Here is a 23,272-nt window from a genome sequence, read left to right as displayed (position 1 = left end):
GAGAGAGAGAGAGAGAGAGAGAGAGAGAGAGAGTTAGGAGCAGGCGCTGATACAGCGCATTGCCGCACCCACCACATGACAAACCAACTCAGGATCCAGATTAGGACCAGAGTTTATCCCTGCAACGGGTGACACCTCAAAGTTCATAAAATTAAATGTCTCTTACTTCATCATAATCATCTTCGTCCTCATCATCTGACTCAAGCCCATCATCATAAGCTTCAGCTTTATACATTTAAAAAAAAAAAGGTATTAATATCTCATCACAAACATTCTTTCACTTACAAAAGAACAAAGCCAAGAAATTAATTAGTTGTAGTGTTACTAGGATGTCTTATTGATATTGGCATTTGTATGGAGGGCAACTAAATGTCAGAATAAGCTAAGATTTCACTTGTTTTGAGTTTTCATTGGGTGAGCAGACCCCTCAGATCCCCTCCATGTCCACACCCACCAATAGCCATGCCCTGGCAGCAAGGGTTCCTTATTTATTTATTTTTAATATACCACATGCATCACACATTACCTAAGTCATTTACTATAACATACCATTATAAAATATTATGCTAACACAAAATGTGCTTAAGTTGAGCCAAACCAGTCTATTGGTAGTGCTCTGATAAACTAGAACAAGTATATTGTTTGTCCCAAATGGCAAATGAAGATACAGATTTCTGCACCAACCTGAATTAAGCTGCTTAATGATGAACTCAATTTGCCTATTCATCTCTGCATTTCCTTCTTTACAAAAGCAACGGAGAATTTCTTCCATACCCTTTGGAAGGAAATAGGGTTACTATAAAAAAATATGGTGAACAGATTTATTTTGAAACAGGTTCACTTAGGGATTTACAAGAATAACCTACCATGGCTTTTGCCTCCTCGCGTATTGAGGGAATTGCAAGAATACTGTAGAGAGCTCCATTTACATATGGACGAATCTTAACAATAAAGAAAAAGTGAGAAAATATTTTTGACATAGAGGTTGAAGTACTGTAAGTCCTTTCCAGAAAAAAGTGACAAAAACAATCAAGATATATACGTAAGTCTCCACTCCTCATCTTTTTTTTTTTTTAAATCAACACTTTTATCTAAAGCACCTTACAAGGTATAATAGTTTCTAAAGTGCATGTGTTTGAGTTTGTATAGATCAACTTAGATGTATTTTCTATGTCTTATTTACTGCAATTTTTTTTTAGTAAGGGAAGGACTTTTTTAGCCTTTATTATCTGAAGATGCTAGAGATGATTACAGTAGGTACAATATAATATAACTGCAATGTTCAGAGCTTCATGTGTAATGTATCCCTTTGGCAGGTGCATTTTTACAAAATGCATTTCAACAGTTAACCTTGAGACATTTTTAAGGACCATCTCTTAATGAAAAATCAGCAAGAGTAGTCATTCAACATATTCATTTTAGACATTACCTCATAATTCTCATGGCCCAGTAGGTCAGACAGCACCTTGAGAACATGTTTAGCATGCTGGGCACACTTTTTCTTAGCTGCAAGGTTTAAATAAGCAGAAGATATGAGATTTAAAAAAAAAAATTAAAGTCACATCAAAATTTGTTGTTTCAGATGCTTGTAAAACACAGAACACACAATTAATGTCAGATACATCGTACCTATTTATAAACTTAAAAATAAAGAAGATCTGTTAAGAAGCTCTAGAACTCTACTGCAAATGAATCAAAAGCTAGAATACCTGCAGTCCTGAGGCAGAGATTCATGAGGAGGGCCACGGAATATTCTAAGGTGTAGTCAGATAGAGAATCTGTATCCTCCAGTACATTTACCAGCCACATAACAATTCCATCTTGGATCATTGCGGTTTGTGCTGCACGTCTAGACATAATTAAATGTAATATGTTCTAGTGAATATTTTGATATTTGAGCAAATCTAAATGCTTCAAGTTTATAAAAACACCTAATATTTGAGTTGAAAATGTACAAATTCAATTTATATCCATTTATTCTTTTATCATAAAACACAGGATCAGGTGGCAGTCAGTAAGAGACCCTGAACCAGATGGCACCTTCCCACCAGGACACCTCTTGCACAAAGCCACAGTAACTGAAACAAAAGACAATTTAATGTTACTGATTAACCAGTTTAAGAAGCCTGAAAGATGTCCACATTAGGTTGAGTACCCTGAGAAAAACTATGCAGACACTGGGGGAAAGTGTATATGCACTCCACAAAGATAGTAACTAAGCTAAAAATGCTGTAAGGCAGCAGTACAAAGTGCTATCATGTCACCCAGTAAATATGCTTAATACAAATTTCTGAAACTGATAGATTGACTGAAGTATAGAATGTGACCTGCATACTAACATCAACATTTCTGGTTCCTCAATAGTGCTTGTTACATTGGTGTAAAAAGTTGCTTTTTTGGCCATAACGCACATTGTACAGCATTGCTTTCCTTAAGAAGTGTTTTGTTTTGGTTTTTTTTGCTATTTTTCACATGCACAGAAGCAATGGTGAAAAAGTGAGCGAGACTGACAAATGTGGCTTACAATTTCTTAACAGTGCTTGAATGAGTCTTCTGTACCAATGTCCAGTGAAAAATAAATAAGTTCATGACTTACAAAGAAGTAGTAAGAGACATAAAATGGAAGATATGAATAAAAATAATATTAAGGATTGACAAATAAATTATGTAAAGCAGGTTTAATTTATAAAGAAAGTTAAGGTGAAAGTCTTATTACTAGCATAGGATACACAGGGTCAGGAAGTTTAACAACAACTAGATTACATTAAAGCTTCTAATCAAATTCTTCATAGATAGTTAAAAAATGATTTACCAAAAACAGTTAATGAGGCCTTTACATTGTCAGTATTGTTTGCAATCCTGAAAGAGATATGACCTAATCAAATAAAATTATACTAGGCCTATAGGGCCAATTTCATCACATATACAGAAGAGTTTGGGAATTGGAACAACTATGCTAAAAATCCTTTGATACTGTGTACCCCTCAACTGATCCTAAAAAACCGGTGCACACAGGGACAGAGAAGTCAGTCATGATTGGATTTAAATACATGCTAATAGGTGCACACTGTCCACAAAAATCAGGAGTCAAACACCCATGGAAGGTGTGGAGAGGAGTATAGTTGATGTTGCTGAGTAAAAACGATTAAGCTGTACAGAGAAGATGAGATAATATATGACCTGCAGAAGAGAGGTGAAAAAGAGAGTGCAGGCAGGGTGGAATGGGTGGAGAAGAGTGTCAGGAGTGATTTGTGACACACGGATATCAGAAAGAGTGAAAGGGAAGGTCTACAGGACGGTAGTGAGACCAGCTATGTTATATGGGTTAAAGACAGTGGCACTGACCAGAAAGCAGGAGACAAAGCTGGAGGTAGCAGAGTTAAAGATGCTAAGATATGCATTGGGTGTGACAAGGATGGATAGTATTGGAAATGAGTACATTAGAAGTTCAGCTCAAGTTGGACGGTTGGGAGACAAAGTCAGAGAGGCGAGCTTGTGTTGGTTTGGACGTGTGCAGAGGAGAGACGCTGAGTATATTTAGCTGTAATCTTGTAATTTCTCTCTAGTTGTTTGCATTATAGGCCTAGTATGTGCCAGAATATATTCGGCATTGTAGAACTGGAAAGAGAGCAATATATTACCTACAGGATTAGCAAGATTATTATAAAGAAGAAACATATGTTGCTGCTTCTCTCCGTTGTGCCTCCATTAGTTAACATATGAATAGGGATGTGGAGTTATTTTTGGCAGGGTTAGAAAAAAATGTATTGCCTTGAATCTCAAGTGGTTTAATAAGCGAGAGTACAACTTCACTTGTGATAGTTGTCAATTTTTAAGTAGATAGCCAACTAATAAAAAACACACTAATTCAATAACTGCAAAAATAATTTGATTTAATGATATTTTAAAATTTTTTAAATATTCAACAAGCTAGGCTGTAATGGTGCACAGGAAATACCACATAATTAAAGAAATTAAGCATAACCAAGACATGAAAATAACAGAGTAACCATGAGGGCCAGTGCAGCTTCAGTCTATATGTATGTAAAGGAAACAACAAATGCAATCTTGGCAGAAAATATAATGCAAGGGGTAAGACAATGTATTATGCATTTGACCATCTTGAGAAGGTATCGGACAGGGTTTCACGAGAGGTAGTGGGGTAGATATTAAGAATGTTTGGTGAGGAGGAATAGTTAGTGTACAGATATTGAGAGTTTTAAAGTGAAGGGGATTGCATCAGGGATCTGTCCAGAGTCTATTGCTTTTCATGATAGTAATGGAGGCAGTAACCACATAAGTGTGAGAATTGTCAAATTGATGGCAATCAAAATAGCTTTTTTATGCCACATTGATGGCAAAAAGTGAAACAATATAAGAGAAATATATTGAACTGGAAATCGATTTTGGAAGCGAAAGGCCTCAAAGAAAATTTCAGACATGTAATAGTTTTGGAGAGAGATGGAAAGTTCTGTTACTAAAGTGATGTGTTGCAGGCAGATGTAAATGTGGACTCAGTCTTAGCTGTGAGGGGAGAGAGAGGTGCATAGTCCTGGGAGCTGTCCCTCATTCTGATCTCTAAAGCACTGAAGGGAATAAAGATTATGAAAGCTATGTGAGGAAATAGTATGATCTGTGTCAGTGAGATGTAGAAGATGTAAGTGGTACATGAGGCAAAGCTGGAAAGAACAGAAATGAAAATGATGTGGTGGATGTGTACTGTCAGAGTAATAAGAAGGTAAAGGCTAAGTTAATAGTAAAAGTTAATGTTGAAGTGATAAGGAATGTACTAAGGAAAAATAGATTAATATAGTTAGGCCATGTCAAAGAATGACCAATGAGTGAACAGGTGCTCCAAGATGGAGATAAATGCAATAAGGCCAAAATAAGATATGTTTGGAGGTGTCTGAATATAACAGTATGAAAAGAAAAGGGGTCATGCTACATTCACACATTATCAGGTTTTTCATATAAAAATAAATACACACAAACACCACCAAAACCTTTTAATGACTTTATAAACACATCCCCATTCCTTTTGGTGATTGATTTTTTTTTTTTTAATGTACCATTGTCTTAAACTTTTGCATACAAATCACTCTCCAGGATGGAACACCAGGTGATCAGAGGGCTAATTCATTCATACAGGGTCAATTTAGGACAAATAGTTTAATAAGCGCATCTTTGGAATGTGAGAGGAAATCTATACAGCTCCATACCAGTTGTATTTAAAGTTTCCCCATCATTACACAGTTCAATAAAATAAGAATGCTGGCTTTGTCTTATGATCCTTATAAAATGATTCTACATATGTAACAACTAAGGATTGCACTTCTGTGTAGAGCTTGTATTTAAAAAATGTTTGATTAATTTTATGATATACTAGCAGAATACCCGCGCTTCGCAGCGGAGAAATAGTGTGTTAAAGAAGTTATGAAAAAGAAAAGGAAAAATTTTAAAAATAACGTAACATGATTGTTAATGTAATTGTTTTGTCATTGATATGAGTGTAGTGTTGCTGTCATATATATATATCTATATCTCTATCTATATATCTATATCTCTATCTATATATCTATCTATATATATATAAAAAAAAATATATATATATATATATCTCTACACTCACCTAAAGGATTATTAGGAACACCTGTTCAATTTCTCATTAATGCAATTATCTAATCAACCAATCACATGGCAGTTGCCTTAATGCATTTAGGGGTGTGGTCCTGGTCAAGACAATCTCCTGAACTTCAAACTGAATGTCAGAATGGGAAAGAAAGGGGATTTAAGCAATTTTGAGAGTGGCATGGTTGTTGGTGCCAGACGGGCCGGTCTGAGTATTTCACAATCTGCTCAGTTACTGGGATTTTCACGCACAACCATTTATAGGGTTTACAAAGAAAGGTGTGAAAAGGGAAAAACATCCAGTATGCGGCAGTCCTCTGGGCGAAAATGCCTTGTTGATGCTAGAGGTCAGAGGAGAATGGGCCGACTGATTCAAGCTGATAGAAGAGCAACTTTGACTGAAATAACCACTCGTTACAACCGAGGTATGCGGCAAAGCATTTGTGAAGCCACAACACGCACAACCTTGAGGCGGATGGGCTACAACAGCAGAAGACCCCACCAGGTACCACTCATCTCCACTACAAATAGGAAAAAGAGGCTACAATTTGCACGAGCTCACCAAAATTGGACAATTGAAGACTGGAAAAATGTTGCCTGGTCTGATAAGTCTCGATTTCTGTTGAGACATTCAAATGGTAGAGTCAGAATTTGGCGTAAACAGAATGAGAACATGGATCCATCATGCCTTGTTACCACTGTGCAGGCTGGTGGTGGTGGTGTAATGGTGTAGGGGATGTTTTCTTGGCACACTTTAGGCCCCTTAGTGCCAATTGGGCATTGTTTAAATGCCACGGGCTACCTGAGCATTGTTTCTGACCATGTCCATCCCTTCATGACCACCATGTACCCATCCTCTGATGGCTACTTCCAGCAGGATAATGCACCATGTCACAAAGCTTGAATCATTTCAAATTGGTTTCTTGAACATGACAATGAGTTCACTGTACTAAAATGGCCCCCACAGTCACCAGTTCTCAACCCAATAGAGCATCTTTGGGATGTGGTGGAACAGGAGCTTCGTGCCCTGGATGTGCATCCCACAAATCTCCATTAACTGCAAGATGCTATCCTATCAATATGGGCCAACATTTCTAAAGAATGCTTTCAGCACCTTGTTGAATCAATGCCACGTAGAATGAAGGCAGTTCTGAAGGCGAAAGGGGGTCAAACACCGTATTAGTATGGTGTTCCTAATAATCCTTTAGGTGAGGTGTGTATGTATGTATATATATATATATATATATATATATATATATATATATATATATATATACACACACACACACACACACACATATACATACATGTGTACATTTGTACATATATAGACACACACATATACTATGGGGTGCCAAACAGGCAAATACATTGATTTTCTGAATATATAAAGTCATCGCTGGAATATATAAAGTCAAAACCTGAATATATAAAGTCAGCGTCGGAATTTATAAAGTAATTCCTGATTATATAAAGTCAAAGTCAAAATATATTGATTGAAACGACTCTGAACTGAACAAAGTTAACAAAAACGTATTCAGAAAAATAAATTAAAAAAACACTGCTCGGTTAATGTTTTGAAAATGATGCATGTGCCCTGCCCAGGATTGGTTCCTGCCTTGTGTGCAGTGTTGGCTGGGATTGGCTCCAGCAGACCCCCGTGACCCAGTGGTCGGATTCAACGGGTTGGGAAATGGATGGATATTCCGACGCTGACTTTATATATTCAAGATTTGACTTTATATATTCCAGCGCTGACTTCATATATTCCGACGCTGACTTTATATATACAAGTTTTGACTTTATATAGTTAAATTTAGTCATCATTGCATAACTTTTTCTTTACCATAGAAATTTAAAGACTAAATTCAACTTCCATTCCTACCAAAGATATTTCTGGCGACTAAATAGAACCTACTTATATCCAAATTGGAGCTATTGAGTTGTCGCCTGCCTGTCTGGCTGAATAAGTCACCCTCGCTTCGCTCTTACTTTTTTACCCTTCATTTAATCATGGCTAGTGGTGGAAAAACTATAAAATGGAAGGAGGATTACACTGAGTATGGCTTTACAAAAACAATTATTGATGTCGAATCGATTATTCATTAAGCTTGAATTGGTGATCTGTTTTTCTGTGTTAACCTCATATTTTTTCATACTTCTTCTCAAACCAAGGGGGTGAGAGGGTAAAATGAATCGGGAAGCGCTGATCAATGTAATCGGTGTACCAGGAAATCATGCATTGACAAAAGTTCCCCTTTGCTTGTAATGCAAAGTTTGATTAAATGCATCATTTTTTAATGCGTTATGGAGCACAAGCATCGAAGCTTCTCAGCTGTGCTTGTGCTAAGAAAAGGAAACATTTTAAAAATAACCTAACACGATTGTCAATGTAACCTTTTGTAAGTAGTGCCTGGAGGATTCAGTGTGGAGAAACTCTAGAGACAGCGTGTGTATTAACTTTTTTTCTGGGAGTATTTGGTGGCAGTGTGACGAAGTTGCTTCGGAAGACGGCGTTAGCCGCAGAGCTCAGCTCACAGCGAAATGAGGTGAATGGGAGGGGAGATGATGACGTCACTCACAAACACAGTCTCTCGGAATTTGCATAAGCACAGTCTTTCACCAGCAATTTGAACTTAGTTAGAAAGTGATCAAAACTGTCGTTTATACCCTGCGTCCTCTCATTAAACTTGTATCCCGCATTAGCCATGGGCATGACAAACGCCAGCGGCAGCCTGTCTATGAACTTAATTTAAACTTTAGGTTTACACCGTGCTTCGTTTCCGAAGTAGCTGCAGGCATGAATATGCTTGTACAGTATGTATCACTCGCTTGCTTCTTATTGTTTCGCTGCCTTCTCAATTGTATAATGCATGTTTTCTTCAGCGGTTTTTGGAGCTCTTCCTGGTTTTCTACGTAATGCATTGACAGTCAGTTCACGTGATTACGTGGGAGGCGTGATGATGTCACACGAAACTCCACCCCCCACGGCCATCGAGCTCAACTTCATTACATTATATGGAGAAAAATAGGTTCCAGTTATGAGCATTACGCGTAGAAATTCGAAATGAAACCTGCCCAACTTTTGTAAGTAAGCTGTAAGGAATGCGCCTGACAAATTTCACACTTCCAGAGAGAGAGAGAGAGAGAGAGAGAGAGAGAGAGCGAGCGAGCGAGTGAGTGAGGGCTTTGCCTTTTATTAGTATAGATTACTTGTAAGTGTCAGACTGCATGGACTGGTTGGGGAAGAGCTCTACCCAGCCAGGAGACAATAATGGATGGATCACAGGAATGGATGTGCGACCTGGTGAGGACGGCTCTCTGTTCATATCTGATTTTGGATGATCAACTAATGGATGAAGAATTCATCCCTCAGGCTGGATCCCACTATGGAAACCCCTAAGGTTACCTGGGAGTTGTACGTCCTTTGGTGCCACGGACAGGATGCTACGAAGAACAGACCACCCTATTTTGGGGAGTTCCCATACAACTTAAAAGTGCAGCCAGCAGGCCCTATTGAGGCACCGAGGCAAAGATATAAGAGCCATCAAACTACATCGGGGAGTCAGAGTCAGGAGGAAAGTGGACAACACTCAAAGAGGAGACATAAAAGATGACAGAGGTGCCTTATTGGTTATATGTATGGTGCTCGACTGATATGATACTGTAGCAAGGTACTGTTATAAATACAAAATATTTTTATTAATCTTGAAAATGTATGCATCAGATCTGTGTTTGGGCTTTGGAAAGCCTCATAATGGTCACATACTATAGCCAGAAAAAATGACTCCTGTAAAAGACCTCCTGAAGATTGATATTACTGATTAAATTATGGTAACAACAGGGCAAAAATAAACAGAACTAACAAGAACTAATATTTCGTAAGCTGAATAAGAGTCAAGGTAATAAATAGAAATTTGTTTTTTAAAGGCACTCTCACAAAGCACTTACCTAAGGCTCAATTTCTGTAAGGCACCAAGAACATTCTCTCTCATAAGGTAATCTTTCTCTCCATTCTTCAGTGTATTCTCCAGCGTTCTCAGTAGCACTGGATTCTGGGATAGATATATTCGCCCTGGAAAAAAGGATGTGTGTAAAGAGAATAAAGTTCTACTTCTTTATTTATTTAAAAAATAAGCAAAAGAATGGATATAAACTCATTACCCTCAGCTAAAGAAGCAATAGCATTAATTAGTCGTGCCATGTATTGCCTGACAACCTCACTCTTGGAATTCAGCAACTGAAGTACACTTCTCTGTAATATGAACAGAAAAAAGGAAATCAATTTCTTTCTTGAAAATAAAGACAAACAACATACAATTTTAATGACTTTTTTTTTATAAACTTGTCTTTGCATCTTGCATTACATCAAACACCATTCAATTTTCTTTCTCTTCAAAAACTATTTGGTATTTTACTGCTATTCATTAATATTTATGTGCTCAATTTTATGTAATTTTAAAGAGACATTAAATGAAAATTATAGCCACCATCAGAAAAATAACATAAAATAGGAAGGCTAAACTAAACTCAATTCCAAAAAGTTTTTTTCTAAAAAAAGTTGTTATATTTAAAGAGATATTACTATATTAAAATAAACTGGTAGGATAATTCAAAATTATGTCCTTTTAGTTCTTCTTAATAACAAAGAATAAATATGTAGTTCTTTAAACAAAACTAAGATAAATAATCATAAATACAGTAAATAATAATCATATAGATCTTGAAAGTAGTCTTTTCTTTGGGTCAGGTCAGGATGGGGAGCATGCACTGGTACAGCCTGTTGGTATACCCACCACACAACGAAGCAGCTCGGGATCCCAAAGGATCCCAAGGCAGACATGAGGTCCAGTCCCACTCTGTGGGAATGACCACAAATCTGCCACACCCAGGTATTATGTGGGCGTCCCCTTGGCCAGGTCCAAATGCTTGGGTCCTCAACAATAAGGACCCTGCAAGCAGGATCACTCTTGGGGAATTGCGCCACATGGCCATATTGCTTTAACTGACACTCCCTCACAATTCAGGTAACATGTCTCATTTGGGACTCTGAGCAAGCGCTTGTTCGACACAAAGTCAAACCAGCGGTACCCAAGGATTCTCTGAAGAGACACATACCAAAGCAATCCAGACTTTCTCTCAGGTCATTGGATAGCATTCATATCTTGCAGCCACAGAGCAAAACAGGAAGCCCCAGGACTCTAAAAACTTGGACCTTTGTCCTTTTTCAAAGATATCGGGAGCGTTTTACACACACACACCTTTCCAGCAACCTCAAGACGCCCCAATCCATCCACAGAACTCATACGAAGAGTCACCACAGACATGAATGTAACTGCCGAGGTTAAGTAAACCTCTCAACGAGGTCGACACTTTGCAGACAGACACACTGCTGATGGTTGTGCCCAAGAGGTCACTGAAGGCCTGGATCTTGGTTTTTATCCAGTTCACTCGCAAGCCCAGACACTCAGACTCCTCGCTCAGGATCATGAGAGCCCGGATTAGAGCCTCCATTAACTCCACAAAGATCACAGCATCGACAACAAAGTCAAGATCAGTGAATCTTTCTTCACCAACAGATGCCCCACAGCCACCGGACCTCATGACCCTCCCCAAAATCCAGTCCATGCAAGCACTGAACAAAGTAGGAACAAGAACACACCCCTGACAAACCCCAGAATCAACTGGGAAAAATGCAGAGGTTCTGCCTTCACTCTGCGCAGCACTCACAGTACCAGTATAGAGACCAGCCCTGATATCCAGCAACTTGGGGGAGAATCTCCTGAAATCTCAGGATGTCCCACAGGGCAACTCCATTAAATGATTTGAAGGATTTATGAAAATCGACAAAGGCTGCAAAGAAGCTCTGCCGACATTTGTGTTGGTGCGGGATGACAACCCTCAGTGCTAGGATGGAGTCGATGTTAGACTTCTTAGCCTTAAAACCAGACTGTTCTGGTTGCTGGTAAGTGAGCAAGTGATCATACTACTGAGGATGACCCTAGCAAGGACCTTACCCAGCAATGAGAGCGGTGTTATCCCCTTGTAGTTGCCGATATCCATGTAATCACCAGGGACAAGACCTATTTTCCAGTCAGTTGGGATGATGTCCATCTCCCAAATGGAAGCAAAGATTACTTGTAATGCCAGGACGACAACCTTACCACCAGTCTGAAGAAGTTCACCCTAGATACCACAGATCCCTGCAGCCTTCCCTACACTTAGCTGGTTCACCACATGTGCAATCTCAGTGAGATTAGGTGGTTCTCTAATTGGAGGATCAGCCTCAAGAATCGTGGATCCAGAGATGTCCAATATCTTAGCTGGAGATTCTGCTTTAAACAGCTGCCCAAAGTAGCCAGCCCAGTGAGTCACAATTGCGGGGTCATTCATTAGGACCATTGCATCATCTGCCCTGACTGAGACTCACATTTGGATGTGCGTCATGCTTCAATTCCTCTGTAAGCAGGATGCGAGCCAATAAACCATTGATGGTATAATGATTGGCACTCCAGCCACCATAAAAAAAAAAAAAAAATTTAAACATTCACACAGATCCAAAATGGCAGACAGGACTCCTTTCTGCTCTCTGTGGGAGTAGTTCTGCTGTAGCAGCCATAAGGACATGCTTGCATTATGAAGGGGTTGGGGGGAAGCCCTTGGGAGCCTCATCCCCAGAAGAGTCAAAACCATCAGAGAGCCTTGTTGGGGAATGGAACTGGTGTGGCGCTGAGGCATCACCCGCTAAACAGCAGCACTTGGGTCTCAATTTGAGACGGCCCATTCGGGTAGGCACATGGAATGTGTTGTCTTTTCCTCCGATTAAGTTAATTTTGCAAACTGAAACAAGTGTGATGACCTTACCTGATTACTGCTGTTGCACTGGAGCAAATCATTACTAATATAACCTTGTAATACTGTATCCCTCTGTTCTCCAGGATAGGATCTGGTCAGTCGCTGCAAATTAAAAGCAAAAATAGCAGTTAAAGAGACTGAAAGCAACTGAGAAGCACCCCAAAGTAAAATATTTCAGCTTACAGGATAATGTTTTATAACATGGTAAAGACAGAGGCGTAAAGAGCACTAAAATTCTAATCAACTACAATCATTACTGTTACTGTCAAATATTTACTTAAGTAAAACTATATGACGTGGTTAAAAAACTTGGCTTGGGGAAAGAAAAAACCTCAAGTAAAATTTTGTTAAGAAAATAAATTTACCTAAATTAGTAAATATCCACAGTATAGTTTGGAAAGCATGAACAGAATATACATAGAAATACAACAGATTTTATTTATCAAAAAGCAGATATTAATGCCAATTAAACACATGCACACACTTACAAACAGAAACAGTGTATAAGGACATAAAATTTCAAAGTACAATTAATGTACAATTCTTGTAAATGCAAGGTAAGTAATCAGAACCACCTCTAAACATCAGTTAACAACGTAGTCTGTAACAATCAATTATAAACTATCAATACACCGTAAAGTGGAGAAAAAAGAAAAATTACTTTGGCAAATAAGGTCTGATAGCAGATGCACAAAATGAAATGTTACCAACATCCAAACAGCAAACAGGTTTTAATCACATTGACATTAGGCAAGTGTAATCTGAACAGCAACAAAACATAGAAGCAAATATTACAAATTAAAATTCTTGTGGTTGAGCTCCACTGGTATTGTTTCATAAGTACTTACAGAGTACAGGTAATGTATAATTTGTCAGTTGTTACTTGAAGTACAGTGCACCCAGAAAGTATTCACAGCGCATCACTTTTTCCACATTTTGTTATGTTACAGCCTTATTCCAAAATGGATTAAATTCATTTTTTTCCTCAGAATTCTACACACAACACCCCATAATGACAACGTGAAAAAGTTTACTTGAGGTTTTTGCAAATTTATTAAAAATAAAAAGCTGAGAAAACACATGTACATAAGTATTCACAGCCTTTGCTCAATACTTTGTCGATGCACCTTTGGCAGCAATTACAGCCTCAATTCTTTTTGAATATGATGCCACAAGCTTAGCAAACCTATCCTTGGCCAGTTTCGCCCATTCCTCTTTGCAGCACCTCTCAAGCTCCATCAGGTTGGATGGGAAGCGTCGGTACACAGCCATTTTAAGATCTCTCCAGAGATGTTCAATCGGATTCAAGTCTGGGCTCTGGCTGGGCCACTCAAGGACATTCACAGAGTTGTCCTGAAGCCACTCCTTTGATATCTTGGCTGTGTGCTTAGGGTCGTTGTCCTGCTGAAAGATGAACCGTCACCCAGTCTGAGGTCAAGAGCGCTCTGGAGCAGGTTTTCATCCAGGATGTCTCTGTACATTGCTGCAGTCATCTTTCCTTTTATCCGGACTAGTCTCTCAGTTCCTGCTGCTGAAAAACATCTCCACAGCATGATGCTGCCACCACCATGCCTCACTGTAGGGATGGTATTGGCCTGGTGATGAGTGGTGCCTGGTTTCCTCCAAACGTGACGCCTGTCATTTACACCAAAGAGTTCAATTTTTGTCTCATCAGATCAGATAATTTTGTTTCTCATGGTCTTAGAGTCCTTTAGGTGCCTTTTGGCAAACTCCAGGCGGGCTGCCATGTGCCTTTTGCCAAGGAGTGGCTTCCATCTGGCCACTCTACCATACAGGCAGCAATTAAGCTGCAGAAACATCTCAAGGATGATCAGGGGAAACAGGATGCACCAGAGCTCAATTTTGAGCTTCATGGCAAAGGCTGTGAATACTTATGTACATGCGCTTTCTCAATTTTTTTATTTTTAATAAATTTGCAAATACTTTAAGTAAACTTTTTTCATGTTGTCATTATATGGTGTGTGTAGAATTCTGAGGAAAACAATGAATTTAATCCATTTTGGAATAAGGCTGTAACATAACAAAATGTGGAAAAAGTGATGCGATGTGAATACTTTCCGGATGCACTGTACATATTACTAGACAGCAAGATACCTGCAACATGCACCTCATTTATGTATTATGCATAAAAATGAGGCATGTTTTTTGAAAGATGGCCACTGTTAGCCATATATTTTTTGACTGAAGTAGTACCCAGTTCTGTAAAAGCTATCATAATTTTACTGTAGTATGTTTTAATGTCATTACCTTTGACTTTTATCATTTATGCCATATTACAATAAACAAATTGGCTAGTTTAAAAAAGTCAATTTACTTCCATGTGATTTTTGTAAATTTGAGGAAGTTTTCTTAAATACAGATACCTCAGTTTTTGGGACCCAGAATTTTAAGCACATAACATAAAGCTACTTCGTTTTATGTCTGCAAGATTGAATGGCTCTACTAAGTTTAACCAAGGATGTACAATGTCCACTTTATAAAGAGTGCCGCCACTGCTGACACTATACAAAATGCTTGTCCTGCTTTTAACAAGGCTCTAAACAACAAAGGGACTACACACTAGATTTAAGTTGAAAGCATTTACAGCACATACCGAGTTCTTCACCAATAAATTAAGACTACAGAACAATCCCTCTTAACTGGCCTCGCATTAACCGACCAACGGATTAACCGGCAAGTTAAAATAAAATATATATATTTTTTTTAATCCCAAGTTCTTCTTTATATTATATACATGCACTTCCTTCTTTCCTGGAAGGTGCGAGGTATTTTAAAACCAGCAAACAACAAAACAGTGTTCAAATTAAATAAAGTGCAGTGTATCAAAAGTCTTCTTTAAATAAATAATCCATTAAAACAAGAAAATTAGTGGAGGATAAATTCCATTAGTAAAAAAAAAATGAAGTCCTTTAAAAACAAGGCAAACGAGGTTAAAACAATGGCTGGAAGCGCTCTCTTAAAATCCAAAGCACGGTGCCTTCTTCTTTCTACCTGGCGGCTCCCCTGCTTCTACCATCGGGCTTCGCAACAGGGGAGTCACCCTAGCTGCAGGTGCAGCTGCCTTCCACACTGGTCCGGTAGCCCTCCGATCCCTGGCTATGTCGGGCTCCATCCAGACAGAGACTTGGGTTCTTTCCCCAGCGGCCAGGGCGCACACACTGGGGCTAAACCAGCCCAAAGCCTCCACGACTGGCGCTGCCTTTTGATGGCCAGTTGTCTTCAATACTGGTCACTCCAGCTTCGTGATCGCTCAGCTGGTGCGACCGCTTTCTTCAGCATCACAAATTCCTCGGGAACGATCGGCCACACATACCACGCCCCCTCGCTAAGCCACGAGTGCGGCGATTATTTAAAAAGCAGACTTTTTGACTTCAGCTGTGGACCCGCTACACCACACCGTCCAGTTGTTGTATGAGAAAAAAACCAATGTGTGAAATCATGGGTGAAGCCTTGTGGATATGGTTTCTTCAGGAACATCGAAGACGTACAGTACATACCTTAGAAATATTTTTCTACATGAAAATCGGTATGCGTTGGATTAACCGGCCAAAATGGCAAGCGGCCATTGGTCCACTCCTGAGGTGGCCGGTTAAGAGGGATTGTACTGTAGTTATAAAACTTTGCATGGATTTGAATGTGAAAAAATGCACATGGCATTGGTGCATAGACACCCCACCATCTGCATTCAAGGGTATCTGGCTATGCTCCACAACTGAGAGCAAAAGATCATGTGGGCTATTATAGAGCCTCTCCTTTGCATTCTGGGGATCCAAGAAAAGCGTAAGGTACCAGCTTCTCATAGCGGGTAACCATTATCACCCAACAGACATAATGACATTTGTTACAGTGAATAGTTCAAGTCCTATGAAAAACTAAAGGTTCAACCAGTTTCCTTTCCAACAGGTCATTCACCATATACAGCACCATAATGTCTGTCCAAGCTACACTGCCTTAAAATAAATCATTCACAGTTTTACCCAGACCACTGAGCCATAACATTTCTCAGCCACATCTTGGAATCATAGAAGACTTCTATCTTAATGGAATGTCAGTACTTACAATTAACAAAAGCAGTTTAATTCTTGCTAGGTGCTCTTATTGCAATATGAGAGCAGTACATTGCTCCAATTACATTAAGAGAAATGGTCACTGCTGCAAACTGCCTCTTAATGTTGTTAAAAATATGTTATGTTTTATGTAGTTAGGTCCGTAAGTATTTGGACAGTGATCAGATTTTCATAATTTTGGCCCTGTGCGTCTCCACAATGGATTTGAAATGAAGCAATCAAAATGTGATTGAAGTGTACACTTTTAGTTTTATTTTAAGGCATTTAACAAAAACACTGTATGAGTCATTTAGAAAAGACAGCAATTTTTATACATAGTCTCCCCCATTTTTAGCAGCTCAAAAGTATTTGGACAAGCTAACCAAGTACTGAAAATGCTTTGCAGTCAATGACTGCCTGAAGTGTGGAATCCATGGCCTTCTCCAAGTTCTGGATTTCCACACTACTGATGCTTTGCCAGGCCTTTACTTCAGCTGTCTTCAGGTACTGCTCGTTCGTTGGACTTTCTGAGTTTGCTTTTATCTTCTGGAAATTAAATGTATTTCAGTCAGTTGAATGACTTGGTCAATCTATATATATAATTCACTAAGGGCACGCAAGACAGTGAGTGCAAGACAGTAAGCGCAAGCAAGGCCGAGAGCGCACACCCGCCAACTCACAGACCCCCGCCTGCCAAATCTAAGACCATGAGATACGCTCGACAGAGCCCCGCCTGCCAACTCTAACTAAGGGCAAGCAAGACAGAGTGCACGCAAGACAGAGAGCCACACCTGCCAAACAACTCTAACTAAGGGCAAGCAAGACAGATTGCCATGCCCGCCAACTCACTGAGCCCCGCCCACCAACTCTAAGACCATGGGATACGCATGACAGAGCCCCGCCCGCCATCTCTAATCCTACATCCGCTTCCACTGTCGCTCTCAATCAAACAGAAATAATTAGCAAACAAACAAAGATAATTAGCAAACAAACGGATCAATGCGGCATCCGCAGTGATGCAGGCTCTGCATCGGTCTGTTGTGGTGAAAAAAGAGCTGAGCCGTAAGGCAAAGCTCTCAATTTACCAGTCGATCTACGTTCCTACCCTCACCTATGGTCATGAGCTATGGGTAGTGACCGAAAGAACGAGATCGCGAATACAAGCGGCTAAAATTAGTTTCCTCCGCAGGGTGTCTGGGCTTTCCCTTAAAGATAGGGCGAGAAGCTCAGTCATCCGGGAGGGGCTCAGAGTAGAGCCGCTACTCCTCCGCATCGAGAGGAGTCAGATGAGGTACCTCAGGCATCTGATCAGGAAGACCCAGGACACGCTGGAGGGACTATGTCTCCCGGCTGGCATGGGAACGCCTCGGGATTCTCCCGGAAGAGCTGGAAGAATTGGCCGGGGAGAGGGAAGTCTGGGCCTCTCTGCTTAAGCTGCTGCCCCCGCAACCTGTCCCCGGATAAGCGGAAGAGGATGGATGGATGGATGGACAAAGATAATTGGCAGTAACAGTGCAAAATTCACAATTGGTATGCCAGTTTGAAAAGATACGTTTTGAGGGTAGTTTTAAAATGTGTTATTGAATCGAGCTGATGTATATGAGAGAAGAGAATTCCCGAGTTGAGTAGCACTATGAGAGACGTTTGAGCTCCCATAGCACACAGTTTGATGTGTGGTACAGAAAGTACAGCTGCAGATGAGAATCCAAGTGACCCAGAGGTGCGTCAGTCTGTAGGAGATCAGTGCGGTTGTGGAGAGCTTTAAATTTTAAGAGCGGTATTTAGTATTGTACTAGCAAAATACTCACGCTTCGCAGCGGAGAAGTAGTGTGTTAAAGAAGTTATGAAAAAGAAAGGGAAACATTTTAAAAATAACATAACTCAATTGTCAATGTAATTGTTTTGTGACTGTTATGAGTGTTGCTGTCATCAAGGATTTAATTATCATTATTTCTTACAATCGGGTTCGTATTTGGAGGACGTGTTGTGTTCAAGTTACACTCCGTGTTTGTCAACCGTCGTAAAGATAACAGGTTTCATTCATCGAAGTGTTCACTGCCCAAATCGCTAAAGGCAAGGAGGCACGTATTTTGAACGAAAAGGGAGAAGACAGTGAAGGAGCAGAAAAGTGAAAAGGAAAACTGTTTAAATAAAGAGCTGGGAAGGTGATTGGAAAGAAGCAGCCAGCGGTAAAACAAGGAAGACTCCGTAATAAGGACGGTTGGGTGCTCGTAGAAGGTGTAACAAGAGAATTGTTAAGCCTTATGATAATGTTCCCGCATGGAGGGTTTAGAGAGACGCACCGGGAGAAGTATAGAATAGGGAACCCCGTGTGACTGTTCTGCGGTTCTCCTTCAACAGTTCTGTGGCTCTGCATATTTGTATGCACCTCTCTAAACTTGCATCACTGGTTCCGCACACAATTCGGTCACGTATAAGGGAACGTTTAATCTCCCCGAAATTACATGTGCCTGCTAACACTCGCAGATTTGTGACGTAATCGTCTATATTATCTCCCCCTGCCCGATTTCTTGAAAAAAATCTGTACCTCTCTACAGTTTCATTTAATTTTCGGGTTGTAATGTTCACCAAATTTACATATCATCAAGCTCATGGTTATCTCATCAGGTCTTACATCACTGGTCAGCGCCTGACACAATTCTCTGCCGCTCTCTCCAATAAGATAACGGAATAATCTGACCTTAGTGTTTTCCTCTGCCTCCGACATTGCAAGTTCTGTGAATAATCTGAACTTGCCCTTCCATGTTCTCCATGACTTCGCCAGGGGCCTCATGTATAAACGGTGCGTACGCACAGAAATGTTGCATAAGAACTTTTCCACGTTCAAATCGCGATGTATAAAACCTACACTTGGTGTAAAGTCACGCACTTTTCCACGGTACCTCATAGCTTGTCGTACGCAAGTTCTCCGCTCGGTTTTGCAAACTGGCGGCACCCAGCGTCAAAGCAATGGTACTGTTTTTGTGTGATTACTCATTATTTTCATGACGCGGTTTATAAATACACAGAAACTAACCGCATATTGTTTATTGGATTAACGCATCTGATTGTAATTAACTTGTAACAATATAATGGTCCAGGGAATAGCCATAGTATTCCAAATACCATAACTGCTTTAGTGTTGTTACTCTCACTTCTTCTTCTTCTTTCAGCTCCTCCCGTTAGGAGTTGCCACAGCGGATCATCTTTTTCCATATTACTCTCACTGCACGACTCGGAGTATTTATATCACTGTATCTGAGTGTGAATCACAGCAGCAGCTGATCGGAAAGACAATTATCGGTATACAGCTTTAAGGACACACTGTCTCAGCCACTGCAAAATGTTTTAAAGCCTTTCCTATACAGACCTCGCGGTTCAGAAACAGTTTAATCCCAAGAACTTTAAATGCATTCAATCAATTGCACCTTGTAGAACTGTTTGTACTTATAAGTACAATCACCCCACTGTAAACTTGCACTACAGTTATAATATCGCACAACCTGAGCCACTTTATAAAGCGCGTATTTACATATGATGACATATCATTTTAAGGTGAAATGCAGCAAAATATGTTTGTTAAATTATACACATAAAACTTTAACTTCATTTAAATAATCTATATTCTTCACTGGGAGTGTCGTGAAGGATAGAATAATTAAACATGTACTACGAAGATATTTCAATGTTCTTTAAGCGTTTTGAAGAATCGGCGCTAAGCTTACAGATGGCTTTTAACGTCTATTACAGAGCCGATTGTATGGCAAACGGTTACTTGGGGAAAGAAAAGCAAGGACTCTTAGGGCGGCCACGCCAATATATATTGAATATAAAACAGAAAGAGAAAATAACAACACAGCTAAAAGCATGCGACAAATTTCGACAAAAGATAAATGCTTGTCATGAGCACGAGGCTCATGAAACACATGTTTAATAATGTGCTTTAGCTCCTATCATCATGAAAATGACATCACGTATACATCTCAGTATTTTAGTTATTCAGAGATGTAATATCACAAATGTAATGGACTCTGTGTCCAGTTGGAGGAAGAGAGCCAGTTTAAGAAGCAAGTAGTGATTCACACACATAGATCACATACGAGTAGAAGATCAAATACAAAACAAAGCATTTAACGTGCTATACTTTAATTACGATGTGATTTGAGAAACTGGTTATTAAACGATTTTAAGATTAAGTTTATAATGTTCTACTAAATGACAAAATAAACTACGTGATTAAAGTGGAAATGTCGAGATTGAAGTTGACATTTCGTGCTTTTTCCCCACCGTGTGCCTTTTTCTCTGTACCTAATAAACTTTCATATGACACTCAGACAGTGGGCTTACAACTCTTCTTTTCACGGCAACTTTGATATGTGACTTCTTTTTTATTTCCGGCACTGTGCGATTTTGTGAATGTGAGCTTTCAAGTTTCTCCAACACGCTATGTCACTCGATCAACTTCATTTTGTTGATTATACCACGGTTTATTTGAACAAATAGTATGATTTTCCTTTGCCTCCACTTGGTATTCGCTGAAATTCTTATATTTTCCCCGTGCTTTTCCCATTGTCTTTTCACAGAAGGCTGCGCTTAAGGGCGATTTATATTGATTTGCATATTCAAATAGGAGTAATTCTGGGAGGATTTGGGGCGTTACATAATGCGCGTGCACGAGCGTTAGTTTTCACGCTGATCGGGATTTATGTAACGGAAGAGCGTGGAAGTTGAGTGCGCGCAGATTCCTGCATCTGGATTTTTCTGTGCGTAAGCACATTTCGGCTTTTGTGCTTACGCCATGTTATAGTGCGAGTTCTACGCACGGCGTTATACATGAGGCCCCAGGTCTTTAGCATTGAGGCTTAATGTCAGCAGGTCTCAGACCCTCCATTTTCCTTTTGTGTGAGCATCTCCACGTCCTGAACTTTTAACAGCAAACTGGTGTGACCTTCGGCGCAGTTTCGTCACCCACGCTGCCACCATGTTTCTCTCTCAAGATTATTAAAAGGCACAGACTCACGCTTCCAGTTTATGTCTGTTTATTTCACAGTAGTTAAAGCCACAACAAAGTCAGTTCACGTGAGCCACTCGGAGTACATGCATCGAAGCTTCTCAGCTGTGCTTGTGCTATCTAGTGCGATCTATCTCGCGAATATCGTATTCGTCTTAGGCATGACAAACGCCAGCGTGTCTATGAACCTAATTTAAAGTTAAGCTTTACACCCTGCTTTCCTATTTGTTTGCATAAGTACAGTCCTTCACCAGCAATTTTAACTCTGTTACAGCATTTTTAACTCTGCTACAAAGTGATCAAAAGTCTCGTTTATACCCTGCGTCTTCTAATTAAACCTGTATCTCACGAATATCATATTCATCGTAGGCATGTCAAATGCCAGCGGCAGCCTGTCTATGAACTTAATTTAAACTTAAGGCTTACACCGTGCTTTGTTTCTGCAGTAGCTGCACTTATGAATATCTTTGTATGCGTCACTCGCTTCATATTCTTTTGCTGCCTTCTCAATTGTGTAATGCGTTTTTTGAACAGGTTTCATTCATCGAAGTGATCACTACCCAAATCAGTACTCATGAATCTGAGATGTTTAACAGGCATTCCCGGTATTAAGTTGTGGATTTGCTTGCGAATATTTAGCGGTAGCGGGTCTATGAATGTAATTTAAACTTAAGGTTTACACCTTGCTTTCCAACTGATATGTGTACAAAAGGCTTGTTCACCTTCAGAGGGTTGTTACATCACACAATGCATGCACGGGTTTACCTTTCCCAGTCCTGAAAAGTCAGTTCACGTGAGCCGCTCGGAGTACATGCATTGAAGGTTCTCAGCTGTGCTTGTGCTATGTCGTGCAATCTTGTGATGTCCACGGCTTTATTTAATGTTAGCTAAGACCCGGCACTTAAAAGTTTCTCTCACACTTTCACCGAGTTTGTGCCTGACCATCTCATCTTTGTTTGCATTAGCAGAGTCATTCACCCGCGAATATTTCGCGGCAGCATGACTATTGGATAGCTGCTGACAGACGGCCTTATATGGGCAGGCACAACTCCGCCTCACACGCCGACCGAGCTGCAGGCTATTGCCATATATATGGACGAAAGTAGGTTTCAGTTATGACCGTTACGCGTAGAATTTCTAAATGAAACCTGCCTAACTTTTGTAAGTAAGCTGTAAGAAATGAGCCTGCCAAACTTCAGCCTTCCACCTACACGGGAAGTTGGAGAATTAGTGATGAGTCAGTGAGTGAGTGAGTCATTCAGTCAGGGCTTTGCTTTTTATTAGTATAGATTTTATTAGTATAGATTCTGTAGTTAACAGGGAGCCAGTGAAGTTGAGAGACAATAGGTGTAGTATGTTCAGTGGATTTAGAACAGCAGGTTATTATCCTGGCAGCAGAATTATGATTAAATTGTAAGCGATGGATACGTTTTTGTGGGATGACAGATTGAATACCATTACAGGAATCTATACGTGAGGTGACTCGGGCATTAACTGATACTTTAGTACTGTGTTGCGTAAGAACGGGACAAAGTCTAGAAATGTTTCGGAGATGGAAGAAAGCAGTCTGAGAAATGTTACTTATACGGGAGGAACCATTATTATTTAATAATTGCCATTATTAGTGTATAAGTGGATATAAATAATGTAATGTAAACGATTCGCCCAAAATCTGTTGTATGTAAACGATACTGTTTAAAACGTCATTGTT

General features: G+C 39.8%; 1 protein-coding gene across 4 annotated transcripts in view; it reads right to left on the bottom strand.

Moving 5' to 3' along the window:
- Nucleotides 1–23,272, bottom strand: part of LOC120537348 (lisH domain-containing protein ARMC9) — a 167,161-nt gene that overhangs the window by 58,569 nt on the left and 85,320 nt on the right. For all 4 annotated transcript variants that reach the window (XM_039766253.1, XM_039766261.1, XM_039766236.1 and 1 more), the window contains 8 exons: nucleotides 12,493–12,585; nucleotides 9,793–9,883; nucleotides 9,580–9,703; nucleotides 1,710–1,849; nucleotides 1,430–1,506; nucleotides 867–941; nucleotides 685–775; nucleotides 167–225 (listed from right to left, as the gene is read on the bottom strand). In XM_039766253.1, coding sequence (XP_039622187.1) covers nucleotides 167–225; nucleotides 685–775; nucleotides 867–941; nucleotides 1,430–1,506; nucleotides 1,710–1,849; nucleotides 9,580–9,703; nucleotides 9,793–9,883; nucleotides 12,493–12,585 — 750 coding nt within the window. The remainder of the gene's footprint in view (nucleotides 1–166; nucleotides 226–684; nucleotides 776–866; nucleotides 942–1,429; nucleotides 1,507–1,709; nucleotides 1,850–9,579; nucleotides 9,704–9,792; nucleotides 9,884–12,492; nucleotides 12,586–23,272) is intronic.

The sequence above is a fragment of the Polypterus senegalus genome, chromosome 1 (assembly GCF_016835505.1).
Source record: "Polypterus senegalus isolate Bchr_013 chromosome 1, ASM1683550v1, whole genome shotgun sequence".
Classification (NCBI taxonomy): domain Eukaryota; kingdom Metazoa; phylum Chordata; class Cladistia; order Polypteriformes; family Polypteridae; genus Polypterus; species Polypterus senegalus.
Note: the sequence above shows the minus strand (reverse complement) of the source record. Positions and strands in the feature narration are given on the sequence as shown.